This window comes from Trifolium pratense, linkage group LG4, assembly GCF_020283565.1.
Source record: "Trifolium pratense cultivar HEN17-A07 linkage group LG4, ARS_RC_1.1, whole genome shotgun sequence".
NCBI classification, from domain to species: Eukaryota; Viridiplantae; Streptophyta; class Magnoliopsida; order Fabales; family Fabaceae; genus Trifolium; species Trifolium pratense.
In genome coordinates this window covers 3,389,108-3,410,596 of record NC_060062.1, presented here as the reverse complement: position 1 = coordinate 3,410,596, position 21,489 = coordinate 3,389,108, and the positions used below count along the sequence as shown (strand labels likewise).

The 21,489-nt window shown below is 33.5% G+C and overlaps 4 protein-coding genes across 4 annotated transcripts; all 4 read right to left on the bottom strand.

The window, feature by feature from the left end:
• Positions 1-632: 632 nt before the first annotated feature.
• LOC123921702 (cytosolic enolase 3-like) lies at positions 633-7,534 on the bottom strand. Its single transcript, XM_045974350.1, has 13 exons — positions 7,249-7,534; positions 6,992-7,146; positions 5,527-5,701; positions 4,570-4,641; positions 4,346-4,462; positions 3,770-3,850; positions 3,350-3,426; positions 3,149-3,252; positions 2,902-3,000; positions 2,723-2,808; positions 1,839-1,925; positions 1,397-1,594; positions 633-989 (listed from the first exon to the last, which is right to left on the bottom strand). Exons 1-13 carry the CDS (start codon positions 7,351-7,353, stop codon positions 924-926), a joined length of 1,422 nt encoding a protein of 473 aa, XP_045830306.1. The 5' UTR covers positions 7,354-7,534; the 3' UTR covers positions 633-923.
• Positions 7,535-10,694: 3,160 nt separating this feature from the next.
• Positions 10,695-11,932, bottom strand: LOC123882043 (putative F-box protein At3g16210). Its single transcript, XM_045930827.1, has 2 exons — positions 10,767-11,932; positions 10,695-10,722 (listed from the first exon to the last, which is right to left on the bottom strand). Exons 1-2 carry the CDS (start codon positions 11,930-11,932, stop codon positions 10,695-10,697), a joined length of 1,194 nt encoding a protein of 397 aa, XP_045786783.1.
• A 983-nt stretch (positions 11,933-12,915) lies between these two features.
• Positions 12,916-14,314, bottom strand: LOC123923438 (F-box/kelch-repeat protein At3g06240-like). Its single transcript, XM_045976129.1, has one exon. The coding sequence runs from the start codon at positions 14,201-14,203 to the stop codon at positions 13,031-13,033; it is 1,173 nt and encodes a 390-aa protein (XP_045832085.1). The 5' UTR covers positions 14,204-14,314; the 3' UTR covers positions 12,916-13,030.
• Positions 14,315-14,745: 431 nt separating this feature from the next.
• On the bottom strand, positions 14,746-20,930 carry LOC123920912 (neutral ceramidase 1-like). The gene is made up of 10 exons (XM_045973258.1): positions 20,567-20,930; positions 19,825-20,197; positions 19,132-19,340; positions 18,288-18,635; positions 17,628-17,892; positions 17,267-17,534; positions 17,057-17,182; positions 16,594-16,657; positions 15,809-15,972; positions 14,746-15,439 (listed from the first exon to the last, which is right to left on the bottom strand). The coding sequence occupies exons 2-10, from the start codon at positions 20,118-20,120 to the stop codon at positions 14,888-14,890; spliced, it is 2,292 nt and encodes a 763-aa protein (XP_045829214.1). The 5' UTR covers positions 20,121-20,197; positions 20,567-20,930; the 3' UTR covers positions 14,746-14,887.
• Between the last annotated feature and the right edge of the window lie 559 nt (positions 20,931-21,489).

Below are 21,489 nucleotides of genomic sequence, written 5' to 3'. Positions count from 1 at the left end.
ATCAAATTTTACGTCGATGGTTAAGTGTTCATAACTGCTAAATTTGACCGGATATTTTTTTGTGGGACAATTGCACCCACAATAACACTTTTTTCTTTTAATTTAAATTTACATCATAGTTAAAGAGAACTTCAAATGCAGATCCTTGCATATCAAGGCCACTGCTGCTAACAATTGAACTGTACAAGGCAATTGTGATTGCTCTACCTTGTATGTATTATGTAAAAATTTGTCTTTAATAATAAATTCTTTTTAAAATTTAAATTAAAAAAACACATAATTGCGTAAAAAAATAAATACATAATGGTTATTGACACTAAAATTCAATTAAGTTTAAATAACATGGGTATTTTTTTTTTGAACAAGATAACTTGGGTATTATAAAATTGAAAAAGTGAAACATATATATAACGCAATACAACACAAGAGTAGTGCTAGGAACACTCGCATTGATTTTGAAAAATGATAGATATGTTGAAGAATAATAATTTGTTCTGAATTATCGCTGTATTAGAGTGATAATGTGTCGTAAATTTAGAATATATTTCAAAAGTACTAATTGTGTCTTCATAATTTCAAGTGGGAAATATAGAATTATATTTGTAGGATGATGAACATGAGTCCCTAGCATCTAAAACGTGGAAAATGACTAATTGCATTCATTTCATTGACCAATATCGTTTGCTGCATTTTCTCATGTATATATTTCTAAATACTCATTCATACAGTTGCTGAAATCTACTAGCACAATTGAGGCAACACTATGTAAAAATTTGGTACAAACAAAAAAATACATTGTAAAAGTATTTATATTGTACTACAATGAACTTCAATCTATCTTTTTTCTTTCGAACAGCAAATTCAACCTATCAAACTCGCAAGGAAAGCATCTCAAAAAATCAACCCAAAGAAATTGTTTGTTCTTACTGCCTCCAATCTTCACCAGCATAAACTGCTTGATCTCCAAGCTCCTCCTCAATCCGAAGTAACTGTATCAAATTTCAGATCGTTGTTACACTTTATGTACACTTGTCAAAGAAGTAAAAAAAGAAGAAATATGCATTCATCGCATTGCAAATGTAAAGTATGATTGCCTATAATAGACTCATGAGAAGCTCAATCCTTTTCTGGATCCTATCATGGCAGGATTTTCTAGCACCGTTTTCCTTTTTTACTTACGATGTTTTTCCTTCGTTTCACTTTACTAGAACAAACAACAATATGTACACGAAAAACACAAAGTTCCCTCAAATCAACTGATATTGTGAGTGAGTGAATGTAGGACTATCACAGAAAACTGCCGTCAATTTTTGAAAACATGGTTGTAAACAATTTTGAACTAGCCATAATCTATAATGATGCAGTAAAACAATCAGCATAAGAACCAGAAATAGACCTGATTATACTTTTCTAGCCGCTCTCCTCTGCAAGGAGCTCCTGCTTTAATCTGACCAGCAGCAAGGCCAACAGATAAATCAGCTATGAAAGAGTCTACAGTTTCTCCACTTCTGTGAGACGTCACCACCCCCCAATGCGCTTCCTTCGCCTGTTTCACTACTTCAATGACCTCTGTAACAGTTCCAACTTGGTTGACCTGGATTGCAATGGGAAACAGTCACATTTTTATGTTTATTTTTCTCTTTCATACAAACTAGTTTTGTAACTTGTGATCTTGTATTTGCACGAAAAAGCAAATACTTAATTATGAAACAGGATAGTGTCCAACAAACAAAATTTAGCACCTATTATCTATTATATTATAAAAAGCAGAAAACCTCTTGAAAATTCATTGAAACAAAGCAACCCCTTGAAAGTTCATTGAAACAATATTCAGTTACCTTAAGAAGAAGAGTATTACAAGCAGACTCAGTTATTGCTCTCTCAATGCGCTTTGCATTTGACATCAAGAGATCATCCCCCACAACCTGCAGAATCATTCAAATGAAGGAAATTATATCAACAGAAGTTCTAATCAGTATCCAATAAGCAACCTTACTAATGCTCAACCTTTGTAAGGTGACAAAAAGATTATTTATTACATTTTTTTCCATCTCTTTCCTACGTGACCTGTTAATGCGTCAACGTGGCATTGTTACACTAATAACCTGTTTGTTTAATTTTCATCAAAACTATAACCTCCACAATGGTAATGCCTACTAAAGAGAATCAAACTTTGGCTGCACAGCTGAACTATAGGAAATATTGAATGCTGCTCATTAACTCCAACAAATTATTAGCTACTTAAGAAATACTCCCTCTATTTCTTTTGAAGTGTCGATTTTTTAGAAAACATAATTTTTTATTTATCATATTCAAAGTTAAATGTTACATTAATTATTATTTTGTCAATTATAATCTTTATCCATTGCAGAGACAGAAAATGGGAAAATGCTAATGATTGCCCTTAGGGAACTCTTTAACTCTTCAAGAGTCTAAAATAGTAATTTTTTATGAAAATGTGTGTATTTAATGCATTGAAAATTGAAATATTTAACTTTTTGATTAAATAACTTCTTTATTTGGAATACTTAAAGAGTGCCCTAAGGGCACTCATTAGCAAGACCCATAACAAAAAATAGCTATTACTACTAATATCATAAAATACAATTAAAAAAGAAGATTTCTAAGGTTAGCATACTGAAACCTAAAAAGACACTTAAAAAAGGAATGGAGTGAAATCTGACTAATTCCAATAAAATATTAACTTTTCAGTGAATAATACCTGGCAAATTGCAAGACTTGAGATGTCCTTGAAATGTTCCCAATCTTCCTTGTCAAATGGATCTTCTATTGATACAATTGGGTATTCTACAAATTCAGAAAAATAAAAAATAAATATGTAGTAATGCCTAAATAATTTAGAGCACCATCAGTTGGAAAGGGTAAGATAGACTGATTTACCAACACATAGTTGCCTGTACAACTCCATCATATCCTCTGCTGACTTAAAATCCTGTCCTGACTTTTGAGGAGATTGAAAGTCCAGATCATATCTTTTACCTATTTTAGGGAAAAGCATGCATAGAACAGCATAAACTGGTTAACGTTGAATGAACAATAGGAAATGATATAGTATGCAAGAATCAGCAGTTTCCATCTTCTCAAGAATATAAAACCAAATAAGTGACAGAAAATTATAATTACCTACCAATACAAAAATTTGTAGCAGCGACATCAAGTGCTATCTTTATTTTCTCATCATAACCGGCTCTACCAATGGCCTCCTTTACAAGATCCAGGGCTTCTCTAAAGCTGATGATATTTTAAAAAGTCAGCTCAAAAGTAGAAATAAGATTATAACATCACAACATCTCTAGAAGTAATCAATTTAGAATGGAGACAAACTTGCCTGGAGACATTAGGAGCAAAGCCACCATCTTCACCAACATTACAGTTATGTGGCCCAAATTTTTCTGTAATAACAGCCTGCCCTTTTGTCATGAACGAAACAAATAGATGTATCAGCTTAAGCAACATATCTCAAAGTGGTTGTTAGGATTATTTGCTCTAATACCGATGTAACAAAAGTAAAGGCAATAGGAACTGTAAGCAGCAACAGAAGTAATGAGTAATGACAATAGTAGTAACAGCATAGGATCTAAATCATTGTAACTTGCAAGAGAGCTAAACAGCAACACAACACAATTAAACTTGATATTATTCTAACATAGGGAACAATACTAAGTGTGAGATTATGAGAAAAGATATCTAAACATACAAAACAAACACTGAAAAAAATAGGATTGTGAAAAAAAGAAGGCAAAATCACCTTCAAATGATGATAGGTCTCAGAGCCCATTCGAAGTGCTTCCTCAAATCTGCTTGCTCCAATTGGAAGAATCATGATTTCCTATAACAATAGTGTGAGAAAGCTTTCAAATATGAAAGAATTTAAATCACTAAGAAGCAGCAGGGGAAGCATATAGATTTAGAAGTAACTAGATCTATTGATGGTTAAAGGTCAGATTAAGAACAAAATCAATCACAACAATCCAATTTCCTAATTTAAGCAACAAATAACCGACTAAATGTTGGTTACACGGGTTATTTTATAACTAACTCGATATATAATATACTCCCTCCGTCCCAAAATATAAGCAAAAATTGGTCAATGAAAGTTGATGTATTTGGTTTAAAATTTAGTCCAGATACATTCACTTTTGTTGACCTCCTTTTGCTTATATTTTGGGACGGAGTAGTATATGTCCACATACAATGGCCATTTAACTTCGTTGCTCAAGATCGAAAATTTGCTCATAAGCATCTTCAGAGGAAATAATAGACATAAGATAACAGAAACACTAATGAATATTTCTGAGAAACCAATCTACAATAAAAACTATACCTCGATGGCCAGATTATTTCCAGCATGTCTTCCGCCGCTTATAACAGTAAAAGCAGGAACAGGAAGCATTGGGTTTGCTTTTCCAGACAGGTCAGCAATGTGCTTGTACAGTGGAACCTGATATTTTTTGTTTTATATTCATGATTACTTGACAGAACAAATAAACTTATATCCAGATTAAACTTCAAATGAACTTGATAAAAATATCAAATGACAAGCCATACTTCTTTTTCAGCAGCCCCAGCTTTACATGCAGCAATGGACACAGCTAATATAGCATTTGCTCCAAGTTCCCCCTGCAAACAAAAATTAGACACAAAACAGATTAAAAAATTATTAATTGTTATAGAATTAGATAGAACTATCTTTTAAGACGAACAATTCAAACATGCATAGGTATCTGTTCATAATGTATGTATGTCATAAGAATTATTCACACAGACTACTTTGTCAAGCTCTCTGGATGAAAATGGAAGAAAGACAAGCAATCACTTGATATTGTAGATTTGGACAATTCACATTGACTAAACTGTAGTATTTTATTTTTACTTGAACTAATATAAAAGATATAATTATGAATTCCCATCTCAATGAAATGCAAATCCAAAAGCCAAAAAAATCTCCTACTAACCTAAGTATGCACTTTGTTGAAGAGATGAAAAACGAAAGGATAGAGAATAGAACAGTGAAAATGTAGAGAATGAAACTAATGATTTCCCTCACTGTGAGTTACTTACTACTGAGTAAGAACCGAGCATCGTCCCAACTGTATTATTGATCAATGTTATGATAAAATTGGCAAAGTTTTCTATTAGTTACCCACCACCAAACAAAAATGTACTTAAGTTAACTACAACATGTCATAAATAAATGTCTGAGATAGACGGCTTTTCCTTTCCGGTAACAGAAACAAAATGTTAATTCTGATGATCTTGAATCCATCACTATAACTACAGAATGCTATAACTCCTATCCTGAACAAGAGCAAGAGAGGAAGCAACAATAACCGAGCTTTATCTCACTAGGCAAGTTGACCTTTTTTTCCCCTACTCAGTTTCCAAATTTGTCTTAAAATGTGACATAACAGAAGCATTAACATAACAATACAGATACACAAAATGGATTTAACTTTTAACTACCAAATAAACTTGTGTTCTCCCAGAAGAAAGATGTTAAAATACCTTCTTTTCTGTTTTGTCGAGGTCTATCATAGCATGATCAATCTGGGACTGCAGTGTTGGATCCATACCAATCAACGCCTCAGAGATTTTATCATTTATATTTTTAACAGCTTTAGCAACACCGTTTCCCAGATATACACCTTTGTCCCCATCCCGTAACTCAACAGCCTCATACCTAAAATGAACCACCAACCCAAAAAGTCAACGTTAATCTAATTCCCTAATTGATCAATAAAAATGGTCAACTTCCTAGCAACAAAAAAAAAAGACCAACACGAGCAGAATACTGAGCCCAATCAGAAAATCACCGTTACAGGACAATGCAGTTTACATCCACAAATCAGCCTTTCCACATTGGTCAGGCAGTTCATCATAGAAAGTTTGGACAATAAACTGTCTTGATCCGTGTTGTCAATAGCAGATCACAGAAAATAACAATTTGTTCAAATTTTCCTATACAATAGTGCTATAACACCAACATAGCCTCAATTTGACGACACTTTGTACTAACTAACGTACTGCAGAACAACAGATATTTGTTCAAATTCTTCTACACTATAACGCTGGTATTTGATAACATCAACACATGCTTTTAAAACAGTGGTTTGTTCGAATCCCGCTATGCTACAGTGCTATATCACCACTGTACCCTATATTTGACAACACTCCGTACTTAATAGATTTCCACATAACAATAGCATTTTGTTCAAATTCTGCCAAACTATCTGTAGTGCCGCTATTCGACAACACCAGCGTTGATGTTGATGACATTAATTAACAAATTTTGCTATGCTATAGACAGGACAATGCACTTTATATTCACAAATAATAAGCCTTGCCACATTGGTAGGCAGTTCATCATAGAAAGTTTAGGCAATGAATCATGTTGATCAGTTATCATTAAGCACAAACACAGACACGGAAGCCGACACATCGATACCAATAATAATTTGAGAAAATGACATAAGTCAATTTAGTCATATGTGTTGTTGTCGTGTCGGTGTCAGACACCAATGCGTATCCGACACAAGGACACACCAAATCCAAGGAGTGTTCGTGCTTCATATGTCAATAGCATATTGCAAAAAATAGCAATTTGTTCAAGTTTCATTATGCTATAATGCTTTAGCACCGCTATAGTCTCTATTTGACAATATTTTGTACTAAATCACATATTGCGGAGCAATAACGATTTATTCAAATTCTAGTAGTGCCACTATTTGACAACACCGGTCATAACACAACTATAGCCTCTATTTAACAACACTTTGTATTAACTAGCTTTTTACAAACCAAGAATAATTTGTTCAAATTCTGCTAGGCTATAACGCTGCTATTTGATAACATAACATTAACAAATGATTATAAAACTATACTACCAATTACCAATATACACAACAATTAACATTAACTCAATGAAAACTCAATTTGAATGCATCTAAACGGATGATAATTAACAGCTTACATGCCGGTGGAGTTGCCGGAGGGAACCGAAGAACGAAACATAGCTTTATTAGTATACAAATCGACTTCAACAGTTGGAATTCCTCTACTATCAAGGATTTGTCTCGCTTTCACTTTTGTGATTACCGATTGTACTCCTTTTTTCATGTGATTCGACTGTGTTCATAATCATAAACCCTCGAAATTAATATTCGGTTAGAAATTCAGATAATGAAAACACATAAATACATAAAAATGAGATGAATGAAATGAATTTACGATGAAAAGAACGGGATCGGTGGTTTTGGCTCTGACGGCGGCATTGACGGCGTCTTCGAGTTTACGGGAGAGCGTGTGGTTATCGAGATATTCTTGAACTGACATTTCTTCAACTAACTAACTAACTGATTCTTCTTCGTGCTCTCGGAGCTCAGATTCAGTTCAATGATGCAAGTATTGTGTTCAGAACGGTTCTTGTTAAACGCAGTCGTATCATATTTGTTGCTTAAAATTAGTTTCTTCTTTTTCTTCACAATATAAAAGATGCTTAATTGAACCAAATGCTAGTAGGATCAGTGGTGATCGGCGCTGAACTTGTAGGGATGATTGTGGTTCGATTCCCGCAACTGCATTTGAGAGGGGACTGAAACCACGTGATATCAGAACTCGCCCCGAACTCTGGAATACTAGGGCCCCTACCAAAGGGTGAAAACAAAACAAAAAACAAAAAAAAAGTTGCTTAATTGATTTTGTTGTTACAAACTTAACTTAACACTCAAAATTTTAGACCAAAATTTCTTTTACCATTTTATGCTTAATTAATCTTTATCAAAATACACACAAAATTTTAGAAAAATACACACAAAATTTTAGACCAAAATTTCATTTACCATTTTATGCTTAATTAATCTTTATCAAAATTCTAGTAAAAAACGAACTTTATAAAATCTTTAGTGTAATATAACTTATAAAAAAAAAACTTTGCTGTATTATATTTTTTTATCATTCTTTAGGATTATATATATTTTTTATTATACTTGAGGTGGATGAGATGATAAAAGATCTCTTTCAATTTAACTAAAGATTATGGATTCCAATTCAATCTTAAAAATAATGTTAAATATCTCGAGAAAGAATTTTGCCATCCACTATAATTCATCATGACTCGAAAAATTTATCTATGCTTGCAAAATATCATACGACATTAGAGAGTATCATACCTAATTCACATAAAGTGCTAGCTAGAGGTATTACATACTTGAAATCCTTTGGAGAATGGTAGTAAAAAGATCAACAAAAAAAATGTAAATTTGCCATCTTAAAATATTATACTTAATCATTTCCATGTTCAAAATATTGGGTGTCAGTTTGATTCCAAAATTAGTTGTATAATAAAAGATTTATATGTTGTTTCAAAAAAAAAAAACAAAGATTTATATGCAGTTATATTTATGTAAAAATAATTATAATAAATTTAGTTATTTAATGTTAAATTTTATTTTCATAAAAAAATCCAAATTCTAGTATTAAGTTGAAATTCCATTTTAAGGTGGAATAATTTGCTTATTGAAAGCAACCAAAAGTAAGTACGAACGAGAACTAAGTTGAGTCTAGTAGAAGGAGTTAGACTTTCACAACGGAACAAACTAATATTTGAATTCTACCTTAAATAAATGTCCACATTTAGTGTCTACAAAACTTTAACCAATTTTGAAATGTATTAAACGTTTAATCTCCAAAATTTACACCAAAGAGGGGTTCCATCCATGATCCATCGGTACACTGTGGTGTTAGTAAGCCTATTTGCTTGGCAATGAGGTAGGAGATGGCAGGCCTGGTTGGTTCTACAGGCTGGTCACCGGTGAGAGCGTGTGCAAGCTTCTTGAATTCCTGCATTTATGCACTCAATTTGTGTAGCGCATACAGCATGGAAGCACCATGACAAGATAAAAAGAAATGAAGTTAGAAAGTTGCACATAATGGATATATGCAAGAAACATTACTGTCATCATAACTGACCGAGTTTACGAAAATGTCTGCGACTGTGATTTTTGTCATGGCATCGATATATAATATAACATTTCCCGTATGCCTGTCAAATGTTGGTTCATCGCTCGCCAGCATATAAGGATGTGAAATGATCTAAACATGTTGAACTGTGAGAGACAGAAGCAGGGATTTGTACAACTTTCTATGTAGTCACATACTGTGAATAAGTATCGGTCAAGCCTGCTAAAACAGCATGAATGTTGATAGTATACCTAAGCTTTTGTCATCGCTGCATCACGAAGCTGCCTCCCAGCTATTGTTCTAAATTCTATCAGAATTAAAACAAGCATGAAGCAGGTTATATAGGACAACTTGGATTATCTAACAAACATTTGTATACATACATAGCACAACCATGATTTTCCAAGTAAATGATAGATGCGCATATATAATATAGAGGTGCCGTTGGAGGGTCACTAAGAATAACAAACTGTCCAATTCGTAGGATCTGGATTGGAAGTATTGAAGGCTGCAAAGGAACACAACGGATGAAAGCTGAATAAGTATATGTTATCATCAATTATGGAAGTCACCAGTATCAAGCAAAAAAGGCTTCGGATGCTGGCAATTTTTTGTTCCTTGTCTGGCGTTTTCAGTAAGCTGCGGACCAGTTTCCAAAAGTATTTCCCTAAACAAAAAAGAGTAAGCATAGAGTTTGAAACTTAAAATATACCGAAGAATACAAGTCTATGATAACTATTAAGCAAAAGGGCAAGTCTATGATCATCACCTTGCGTAAAATCAAATGCTCCAGGTCCATCTGTAGTTCCAGCAGCAAATCCAAATCTCATTGCAGCAGGGCATGTCTTTGGAGAAATCTATGTAGGAGTGTCGAAAATCAACCTTTCCTAAAATCTGTTCGGATGCTCCGTTGAATAGCTCCACTGCTTTGTGATTGAAGTCACATGTCTGTACAAAAGGCTCCAAGTACATTTGGACTAACATCATCAACACAATTTTATCGACAAAATGCAAATACAAATCTAGGTTTGTCGACCTGCCTAAGGACACCTCTCAACATCTAGCAACACTTGAAGTTGCTGGTCTATAGGAAGGACGAAGGAGGTTGGATTGGAATGAGGCAGCAAGTTCCAGTAATTCATAGTCTATACTCTATACCAATAAATTTTAAGCGAGATTATAAAATATGATTCATTTATTAAATATTATCACCGGATATCCTCCTAACCGATGTCTTAGACAATATCATTCATTCAGACTTTAAGAGGAGAGGTTTGTTGAGTATGCAGACAATTTCATTGAAGTCTACCAACATTGAGACTTTAAGACGATAAGTCGTGTAAAACTTAAAAGCACCACATCAGAACTATGAAATCATGTAACTACATGCATCAAAAGAAGAACAAAGATAGTGCAAGTTGATGCACATCTAAATGCAGCCAAGAGAAATAGATGGCTATATATAACTTATAAGCATCAAAACAACAACATAACAGTTATACTGTATGTTAAGAATTTAACAACTTAAAATCGGAATCGATTGAATAAAGGCAAAAAACCATTCTTACAATTTGCAGATAGAAAGAGACTAAACCATCAAAGTAAAAGTGATAAAGCAAAATTCATATGATCAAACAGTTTCTTAACTCGACATATACTTGACCATAATTACGATATGAGCATTTGACAAGCCACTCGGCGTACATAATAGAATCCTAATAGCTATAATCATATATCTCTTCGGAGAAATCAATGACATTTTTGTACTATATGTTCATCCAATTGGAAGAATGCTTTCTTTATGGTATAATATGTTACATCTTTCTGATGTTGTAATACCAATCTCATCAATCATCCCGGTATTTATATCAAACCAGACTAGTTCGTGGTCTTTTCTTCTGAACAGTATCTTTCCCTTCTTCCCTGCTCCGACAGGATATTCAAGACAAGGTAACGGCCCAACAACGAAGAGTTTAGTCCATGATTCCTTAACGCCGAGTTCACCCAAAATTGAAATGTGAAATGTAGATGTATCTGTATATTTTAAGATCAAAGCAATATATCCATTCAATATCACCAAATGTCTACAACCCTTAATATTTCTATCCGAGTTATCATCTATGTAAGACGGTACAGGTGTTGTAAAGGAAGATTTACTGCTAAAGTCAAATGACACCAAATCCGTGTGTGTTTCACTTTTATCCCACCAATGATACACTCCATCCATGTACACTTTATCGTTCCTTATACAAGATCGAGGCATATCGATACCAATTTTCCTCCAAGAGTTAGTTCTTAGGCTATATATCTCCGAGAATGAAACAGCTGACTCATGAAGGTCATGTGGTGTACAAGTAGTAAACTGAATCACCTTATAGTCATCTTTAACACGATCATAACCAACTAACTGATAATATGCCTTAACATACCACCGATAAGGTTCAAATATATCAGGGCTAGAAGGAACTAATTTGAATTCGTTGGTAGTTGGATTCCATAATATAAGTTTCACTTTACCGCCATAAAAACCACGTAGACAAAGAATGCCATTAATACTCACCACCGAACCCATTATATCGAAACCTGAGCCATCCTCGTCCACTTGGAATAGTAGTGGGACATCCTCATTATTATTGGGAAATGGTTTTGGCCAATTTAATTTGATCCGGTTTTCGAAATTCTCACCGGAAAAAGAATACAAAACATATTTAGCCAAGTATCCTTGATGTGTTGTCAGATGTAGGAGGAGAGATGTATCATTGTAATAAGAACGGTTGTTTGTTAAGAAATTGTTGCGGTACATTTTCATGAAATAAGGATTATGAAATAAGAGAGACCATGATTTGCGTACGCATTGAAATCGCTTGAAAGATTTGATTGGAAGTTTGGAGAGAATAGAGAAAGCAATGTCATCCGGTATATGTTTGCTAACCTTAACATTTGATGTATCCATCTCCATTGGGAGCGGAGGTTGAAGAAAAACAAACCTTAATTTTCTTGTTTTTGTTCCAGTGATGAGATGAGGTGAATGTTGTTGTTCTTGTTATTGTTGCTCTTGTTCTTGTTCGATTAATAATTTGATGAAATAAAATATGACATGATTTAATAGTAAAAAACCAAAATGTGTAAATATAATTAATTTTATTTTTTTATTTGTGCACATTAAGTAAAATCTATTTTGGGTTTAAATTCCGCCAATATTTTTTTTTTGTTTTTGATAAATAATTCCGCCAATTTTTATTGATGCATCTTCCTCTAAGGTCTTTGGAGGTCATTCTAATTCTTATACTTATTAAGCTAAGTTTTGATATCATTGGATTTCTCAGATTGTTAACTCATCTTCGACCTCCGCTTCTACTTATAGTTGGAATTGACTTTGGAAATCTAAACTTTAAGAAAATATTAAGCATATTTGTTGGTTGGTTTATGGCAACTTGTTGGTTTATTTGGAAGTCTAGGATTGTGTTAAATAGTAAGAGGTAGATCAATTTGCATTGACTTATCCAAATCCACTTCTATCTTCTTGACAATTTTTTTTTTTTTTTTTGCATGTTTTTGAATCATCGCATTTGCATATACAGTTACATCATGTATCTTGAGTTGCTCCCTCAGGAACCAGATTAAATGTATCTTTTCACAAAAGTTACAACTCACCTCATATATTTGCACCTCATAGTACTCCTCATATGTGGTTACATATTAGTGTAAGACTCTAAAAATTGAAAGACTCAAATAATTAAGAGATTGTACCTTCAATCAATTGATCAGACAAACAAGCCAGAGTTCTTTTCTTTGACAGAACATAAGTTGTGTCATTAATAGAGTACTGTTAACTATATCAGTTTGCAGATAAAGAAAGAGAAAAAACCATCAAATAAAACTAATATGAAAAAAAATCCATATGATCAAATTGTTTCTAATTAATTTGGCATACACTAGAACATAATTATGATATAATCATTAATCATTTGGCAAGCCACTATATATACAAAGTAAAATCCTAATAACCATAATCATAACCTCTTAGCTAAAAGCAAGAAGAAGAAAAAAATCAATTATATATTCCTCCAATTGGAAGAATACATTCTTTATGGAATAGCATCATACAACAATATTTCGTTGCTTTAACCCCAATCTCATCAATCATTCCGGTATTTAAATCGAACCATACTAGTTCACCGTCTTTTCTTCCGAACAATATCTTGCCTTTGTTTCCCGCAATAAAAGGATATCTAAGGCAAGCTGGTAAGGCTCCTACGGTGAAAAGTTTAGTCCATGATTTCTTTACACCGACTTCGCCCAAAATTAAAATGTCAAATGTAGATGTCTTTTTATAATTTAAGATGAAAGCAATAGATCCATTCAATATTACCAAGTGTTTCCAAGCGATATCAAAACAATCATCTACATAAGAGGGTAAGGGTGTTCTAACAAAAGATTCACGGCTAAAGTCAAATGACCCCAAAAATGACCGTCTTCCACGTTTACCCCAACATTCATGAGTCACTCCATCCATGTACACTTGTTCAATGTACCTATAAGTATTAGGCATATTGACATCAATTTTCCTCCACGAATTACTTCTTAGACTATATATCTCCCAAAAGTTTTTGCTGAAGTCTTTAGGGTTACATGGTGTACACTCTGTGAACTGAATCACCTTATAGTCATCTCTAACACGATCATAACCAACTAAATGATTATAGGAAAAATGACTCAAACAATTTCCATGTTCACAAAAGCTGGAAGGAATGACCTTGAATTCATTTGTAGTTGGATTCCCCAATATAATTTTCTTAACACCATTAGAGCCACCACGAAGACAAATAGTGCCATTAATACTAACAAAACCCAAAATTTCAAACCAAGACACAGGAAGTTGGTCATCCTGATTCTCTAGAAAACACTTCCGCCAATCTAATTTGAATCTATTCTCAAACCTCTCACCAGAAAGAGAATACAAACTATATTTGTCTTCACCATCTACTATCATATATAAGAGGAGAGACTTATCATCATAATAAGATTGACCCTTTGTTAAAAAGCTCTTGCTGTACATAGTCATGAAAGTAGGGTCATTAAATAAGCCGGACCATGACTTACGTACGCATGCAAATCGTTTCAAAGATTTGAGAGAAAGTTTAGAGAGAATAGAGAAGACAATAATATCATCAGGTATATAAGTGTTAACATGAACATTTGTTGGAGTAAGTGATATGTCCATCTCTAACCTGAACGTGTTGCGAAGGAAGGAAGAACTTTTGCGGCTGACGTTTCCTTATTGGCAAAGAGCTTAATTTGATGTTTGGGGATTTGGGTCTTGACCTATGATATCTTTTTTTTTTTTACGGGATAATCTTTGATTTTTTTTTTTCGCTAAAGAAAAAGCTATATATGATAATCTTTTAAATTTTGTCCATAAATTATGTAAATACAATAAATAAATATTTAAGCAAAATATTGTGTTCAAGTGATTAATCAACTCTCTTAAGACGTAAATAAAAGCGTTATTTATTCCACTACATAAATAAAATACTGTCCTTATTTAATTTTTTTTCTCTCACTTTTTTGCAATAAATATAATAATCCTATCTTTAATTAATCTGTTGCATCAGTGCATTCTTTTCTCACTTTTAGATAATGATGATGGATTTTTTGTGATCTCAAGAGATATTATGGATGCACCATGTCTTGTGCATAAAAGCCCCCAAAATGATATAATGGAATTTGGTTATCCCTAAAAACTTCATGATGTGAGAAAACATATAACTATGGTGGAATCAACCTTGATTTAATTTATATATTCTGATATACTTTAGTACAACATGAACAAATCTCAAATTATATATAAATTATAACTTTTTTTTAAGACCATTGAACAAGTAGAAATGGATCAATGTGCCTCCCTTTAGTTTGTTACTACAAATGCACTAGATGAACCTGTAAAGTGACGAATTGACCCGAACAACCCCTTTGCAGCTCCAAAATGTTTTATTCTGTATACGCCAGGAGCTACATCCTGCGGTATTCTCCATTCTATTGCGGCTTTACTATGAGTACTGAGTTTGAATGGCCTTGACCACTTGAAACGCACGCAGAAATCATCATCGTCATAAGCAGGAACCCAAGTATCCTTTCCTTGGAGATATTCCACGAGAGAAAATGTACCTTCAGTCATAAGGTCATTTCGAGGACAAGCAGACCAAAAAGTAACCGACACTGTATCACCTCTCTTAAAGGTGGAATTTTTTGGCACATCAGAGCTACAATCCCCAAAACTTGCACCAAGAGGGGTTGCATCCATCACTACTGGTGTTAGTAAACCTATTTGCTTGTCGAGAAGGTCTGGGGGTTGCGGGCCTGATTCTACAGGCAGGCCACTGATGAGAGCGTGTGCAAGCTTCTTGAATTCCTGAATGTATGCACTCAATGTGTGCGGACCATACAATGTGGAAGCACCCTGACACAATAAAAAATTAAGTTAGAAAGTTACGTATTACATATAATGTTCTTAGTCGAAACAAATGTTTTCGAAAAGGTCTATGACTATGATCTTAGTCGAAACATCAACGTATAATATAACATTTCCCACGTGTCTGTAAATGTTGGTTCGTGGGCAGCACACGGATGCGCAATGATTTAATTGTGTAGAGCTAGGAAAGGTAGAAGTAGACAGCCGACTATTCTATATGCTAGGAAGGTTTAGGTCTTCATCTATGTCTTGCAAATACAAAGATAGTAAACTTCAAGTTCAACTAATGTTCCATTTGCTCGTGCTACTGCAATCTAAAAAAGGTTTGTGTCCCTTTCAACAAAAGTTACGACTGACCTCATATCTTTGCACCTCGTACTCCTCATATGTGGTCACATACTGTGAATAAGTATTGGTCAGCCCTGCTATAACAACATGAACGTTGCTACCTAAGCCTTTGTCACCACTTAGCACTGTCTTCACTGCATCACGAAGCCGCCTCCCAGCCATTGTTGTAAATTCTGTCAGAATTAAAACAATTACAACAGGCACGAATCACCCAAGGAAATACATAGGCCAACTTGGATTGTCTCAAAATCACTTGTATGCATACATAGTAACAATGAACTTCCAAGGAAAAGAGCAATGATAATATAATATAATATAATATAATATAATATAATATAATATAATATAATATAATATAATATAATATAATATAATATAATATAATATAATATAATATAATATAATATAATATAATATAATATAATATAATATAATATAATATAATATAATATAATATAATATAATATAATATAATATAATAGCACAGCAACATATTAAACAAGAAAGTGAAGTGAAAAAGACTTGAGTAATTAAGAAGCAGCTATGCTTTGAATTGCGCAAAGTAGTGCCGGAACCCAAATAGTCAGAACATCATGATCAAGAATTGTTCAAGATATTTTTGTCTTTTCATTCTCAAAGACTTTCAACAGCTAAGAATGTATGATAGGCTGATTTTCATTGATTCGGTTTACATAGTACTTGTACTTCTCATTAGACCAAGGTCATTGATAGTTGAAAGATGTAAAGGACATAAATTCCAAAGTAACATCATTACAAGAAATTAAGAGTAATACCTCCTGGTACACTAAGAATAACAAACTGCCCAATTCGGAGGATCTGGATTGGAAGTATTGAAGGCTGCAATGGAACACAATGGAAGAAAGCTGAATAAGTAAATGTTATCATATGGTATTTGTACGACAGAAAAAAAATGGAGAGAGACATAAGGAAGTCATCCATGAACATCAAATGTAGGTCTTGGAAAAGTTTCATAACAACTAAGATAAGATGTATAGTATTTTTTTCCAAAATAAATAATAACAACTTCATTGAAATTATTTTAATTTAAATTAATAAAGTGACCAAGCCAAGAAGATCAAGTTATGCAATGCTCTATAATTAAAAGTTTACTAAGATGAACTTTTATGTTCATTGAAAGTGAGCGACCTGTTAAAACCAATCTCTATGCCATTAACCATGACTGAACTGAGCCTGGAGACTATAAGACATAATATTCAGCATAAACGAGTAACTTACAGCCCAATCATACGGAAGCTTCATTTCACCGGTATCAAGCAAAATAGGCTTTGGTTGCTGACATGCTATTTGTTCCTCGTCTGGCGTTTTCAGTAAGTTGCGGACCAGTTTCCAGAAAGGATTCCCCTGACACACACTAAAAATGTAAGCATAATGAAGAATGCAAGTCTAAGATAAAGGGTAAGCATATGGTATAGAATCATTTCTTACCTGATCATCACCTTGCCTAAAATCAAATGCTCCAGGTCCATCAGTTGTTCCGGCAGCAAAGCCAAATCCCATTGCAGCAGGGCATGTCTTTACTACCTTAGAAGCACCATTGCTAGAAACATTTACCTTAAGCTTGGAGAAATCTATGTAGGTATGTCGAAAATCCACCTTTCCTTTAATCTGTTCGGATGCTCCATTGAATAGCTCCACTGCTTTTTTAAACTGTCTCTCCCCTATAATGCGTGTACTTTCAAATTCATCTGGATAACTGAAATATAAGAGGCAATTTAGTAATTGCAAGAAATTAAGTAAATTTGCAAAATCTACAGAAAAACTGAGCGTGCATGCAATAAATAAGTACCCAGGTCCTCGGCCGTAGCATAACTCATTCTTCCCTCCACATGTGCTGTGATTGAAGTCACAAGGTAGTCCGGTGTCTGTACAAAAGGCTCCAAGTACATTTGGACTAACATCACCACAATTTGATTGACAAAATGCAGATACAAATCTAGGTTTCTTAACTTGCCTAAGGGCACCTCTCACACGTCTCGCAACACTTGAAGTTTTGGTTGCTGGTCTCCCGGGAGGAGATTGGAATGAGGCAGCAAGTTCCAGTAATTCATGATCTATACCAAAAAATTTCAAGCGAGATTATTAGAAAATATAATTCATTTTATAAATATTTTCATCAGATATCCACCCAACTCGTGTCCTACAAAATATATTTTACATTAAATATTAATACTTATATAAAGTAAGGTATCATTCATGTATGTTTTGCAGACGATTTCCATTGAAGTCTACCAACATTGAGACTTTAAGGGTAAGTTTGGATGGAGGGTTTTGGAGGGGAGGTGGGGACTTATTTTCTTTTTAAAATTAAGAAAGCGATAAAATGTTTCAAAAAATGAATTTATTGTGATTGAAATGTTACACGATCATTTAGCATGATATTCTTAATCGGACAATTATTTGAACAAGACTGAAGAATTGCAGTCAGCATAAGAAAAATAAAACTTACGATTATCATGAAGAGTGGGAATTATGTTTGAAATTCTTCGAGGTAAGCCTTCGTCATTTTCAAATTCAGCAGAATCCGTTCTTACAGAACCTTTTCGCTCAAACCAGTCTTCCATAAACCGTGCAGCAGCACCCTTATTATCCCCGCTAATTAATGAGTTTGTACGACTCATTGAAGTTCCATGAGTAGCAAACCAATTGAAGCTTCCCACAGGACCCCATTCATTATCAATAAACTTCAAAAGAGACATTTCTTTATCAACATTATACTTGTATTTGCTTCTCTCTGCAGCAGGATTGTTGAGATAACTGCTAGGACTGCGATTAATACCAGCATCTAAAATCTCTCCTGCAAGTTGAAAATAACATCATATCCGGGTCTTACTTATGAATTTCATTACACTCATTTTCCTTGTCTTTGTTTTATTTTTCAAGGTGTCTCAATTTCCATGATAGCGGGGAACATCAAATTGATGCTTTTCTTTTTCAGAAAAAAGATAAATCACATCAATCATGTGGGACTCAATACCACTGCAACATTTTCTTATCTGGTTTTAGTGGTGAACATGTACAATTTCCACTCATGTATAATTCCCTTTTTATTCATTTCTTACACAAAAAGTTATGAAAAACACATAAAAGGTAAAGATTTGATGCACGCATCAGAGACAATTGAACACAATGTAAAATTAAACCTAAAACTGAGCAACTTGTTTCCTATAGTTTTTCATGCTTTTCTGAATACTTCAATAGTATGCAAAAATCCCAATAAATAACGTTGAAGTTATCTATTATAAATACCTAAGGGAGAAAGGGAAGAGAATGCATGATAAGACTTTCCTTACCCTTATTGACAAAAATTGATCCTGGGCGGAGATTTTCATGGGCCTGGACGATGGTTTTCTCAATGCCATCAACTAGGACATCAAATGACTGGCGAACAAATCCAAGAGATGTTACAATATATACAACATACTGGAGATAACCCCCGGGGCCAGCGTGGGTGTGAATTCCACTAATAGCTACATTATTTTCTGTATATACGTCACCATATCTGTCAAACAAAGTAAAGTGTCGTGTCAGGAGTGTAAAAAGGGAGGCAGTGTCGTGCTACACACGATGATGGGATTCAGGAAAAGGTTGGACCCTGAATTCCCTGCATCAAGAGAATCATGAAGCCACACAGACATGGGATAACTGTCGTTGGATGAAGATCAGATGGCTCGTATTCTACTTCACGAAATCAGATTTAATTTGGAATATAAGCCGTCAAATCTTCACGCAACGACAAAAATGGTGACTGAGTCAATGCATGAAATCCAATTCTGAAAATGTCAACTTATTATCGTTTATTGTAAGCAGGTTTACCTTGTCCAATTATGGATCTATTGTATAATTAACTCAGAGCATTAACAACTATACTACTAGCAGAAATTATAGAAAATCTCCTTCATTCATAGTCAATCTATTGTAATAATTTCTAAAAGTAAGTAACTATCATGGTAACATCTAGAAAAAAGATTAGTTACTATTATTACCTAGCTTTAAGCCTCTCAAGTACTTTGATAGTAACAAGTTGTGAAGCCATGCAAGCATCAAGATTAACAAACACAACCCTATTACCCTTAGGCTCAGCTACAATAAAAGCACGAGACCGCAATCTGAAGTGAACCCCAGATGCAATCTGTTCTGCATTAGCATACCCCATCATGTTAACATCAGCAGCAGGACCAGTAATGTCATAGCTTCCAAGTCCAACCAAGTAATCACAATATGCAACATCACTCTTCAATAGCACTATAAGTAGCAACAAAAATGTCCAAATAATTCTCATAGTTGCAGAAACCCTCCAAATTCAAATGAACCAAAAAATGTTCAATTTTTCAAGCTTAGCTAGTTCTTCTCATTTCCCTACACAAATCAAACCCACAAAGATTCCAATTACTATTATTAAAGAACAAAAACAAACATGAAATATAAATAGAAATTAAAGATCATTTTTTTATAAATCGGATATCCTCAGCGAGCAACTGCACATAGACTAATCTCTGCATGCCCAAGTCAGGAATCGAACTCAAAATCTTAGTTAAGCTAAAAGAAACTCGCCTCATCTTATTTAAGCACTCTAGGGTAGAAATATGAGAACTTTCAATGCAAAAAATTCCAATTTGGTAATTGATCAAACATTTCATGGGTATGACATAAAATAACTATTGTTTATAAAAAACACACATTAAATTAAATTACATAAATCAAATTAATAGAATTTCTTATTCTTACCACCCAGATGTAAAGTAACGATCTTTACATGAAAATGAGCATGCAAGAATGAAATGAAAGCTAATTAAGATTGTGGGCTATAGAAAAAATAGCAAAAAAGAAGAAAGAAAAGGAAAGTTGAATTGGAAATTGGAATAGATAGTTATATAGATAGATAGATATGAAGAGAAAGTGTGATGAGAGTAGTTAGTAGAGTGACGAAAAGGAAAGAGGAGTGGAGGAAGGAGCACGCAGAAGGAGAAGGAAGAGACAGTTGTTGTTTGTTGAGTAATGAATCAACAACCATTCCAATTTATCGTATTTGAATTCAATGAAGCTTCCTTATTTTGGCATTGCATGATTTTTCTTTCTTAAATGTGAATATAAATCACTTAAAAATAATCATTTCCACCACTTTTGTCAGTTTTTGACTTTTAGTTTAAGCCAACTCAAGTGTTTTTATGAGTAAACATTTAAATAAAAAATTATTATTTAAAATTTTTAAAGAAGTTTTTTTTTTTTTATAATGACCCGGGGGAATAGAACCCAAAATCCCTATCATACTATTTAAATCTCTCCCCATTAGACCAAACATTTGTTAAGCGATATTAATACAAGTAATAAAGTTACAAAGCAAAAACCAATAAAATTCCATAATTATTCTCAAAATATTCTTTCAATTACGAACTTCAATAGATCAAATTTGTCGCAACCTACGAAATAATTTTGACTCATATTTTGAAAGCAACAAGTTTTACACATATTGTCTTAACTAGACTCTTTTGAGAAAGAGAGTAAATGAGTAAAATTATTTTTTGGTAAAGGGAAAGTGAATAATAGTCGTACATAAGAACCGGAAAGTTCATTATGTGTACATTTAAAAAATTTAGAAAGTTTATTAAAAAAGAAACAAATTTTAGAAAGTTATATATATAACGAGCTAG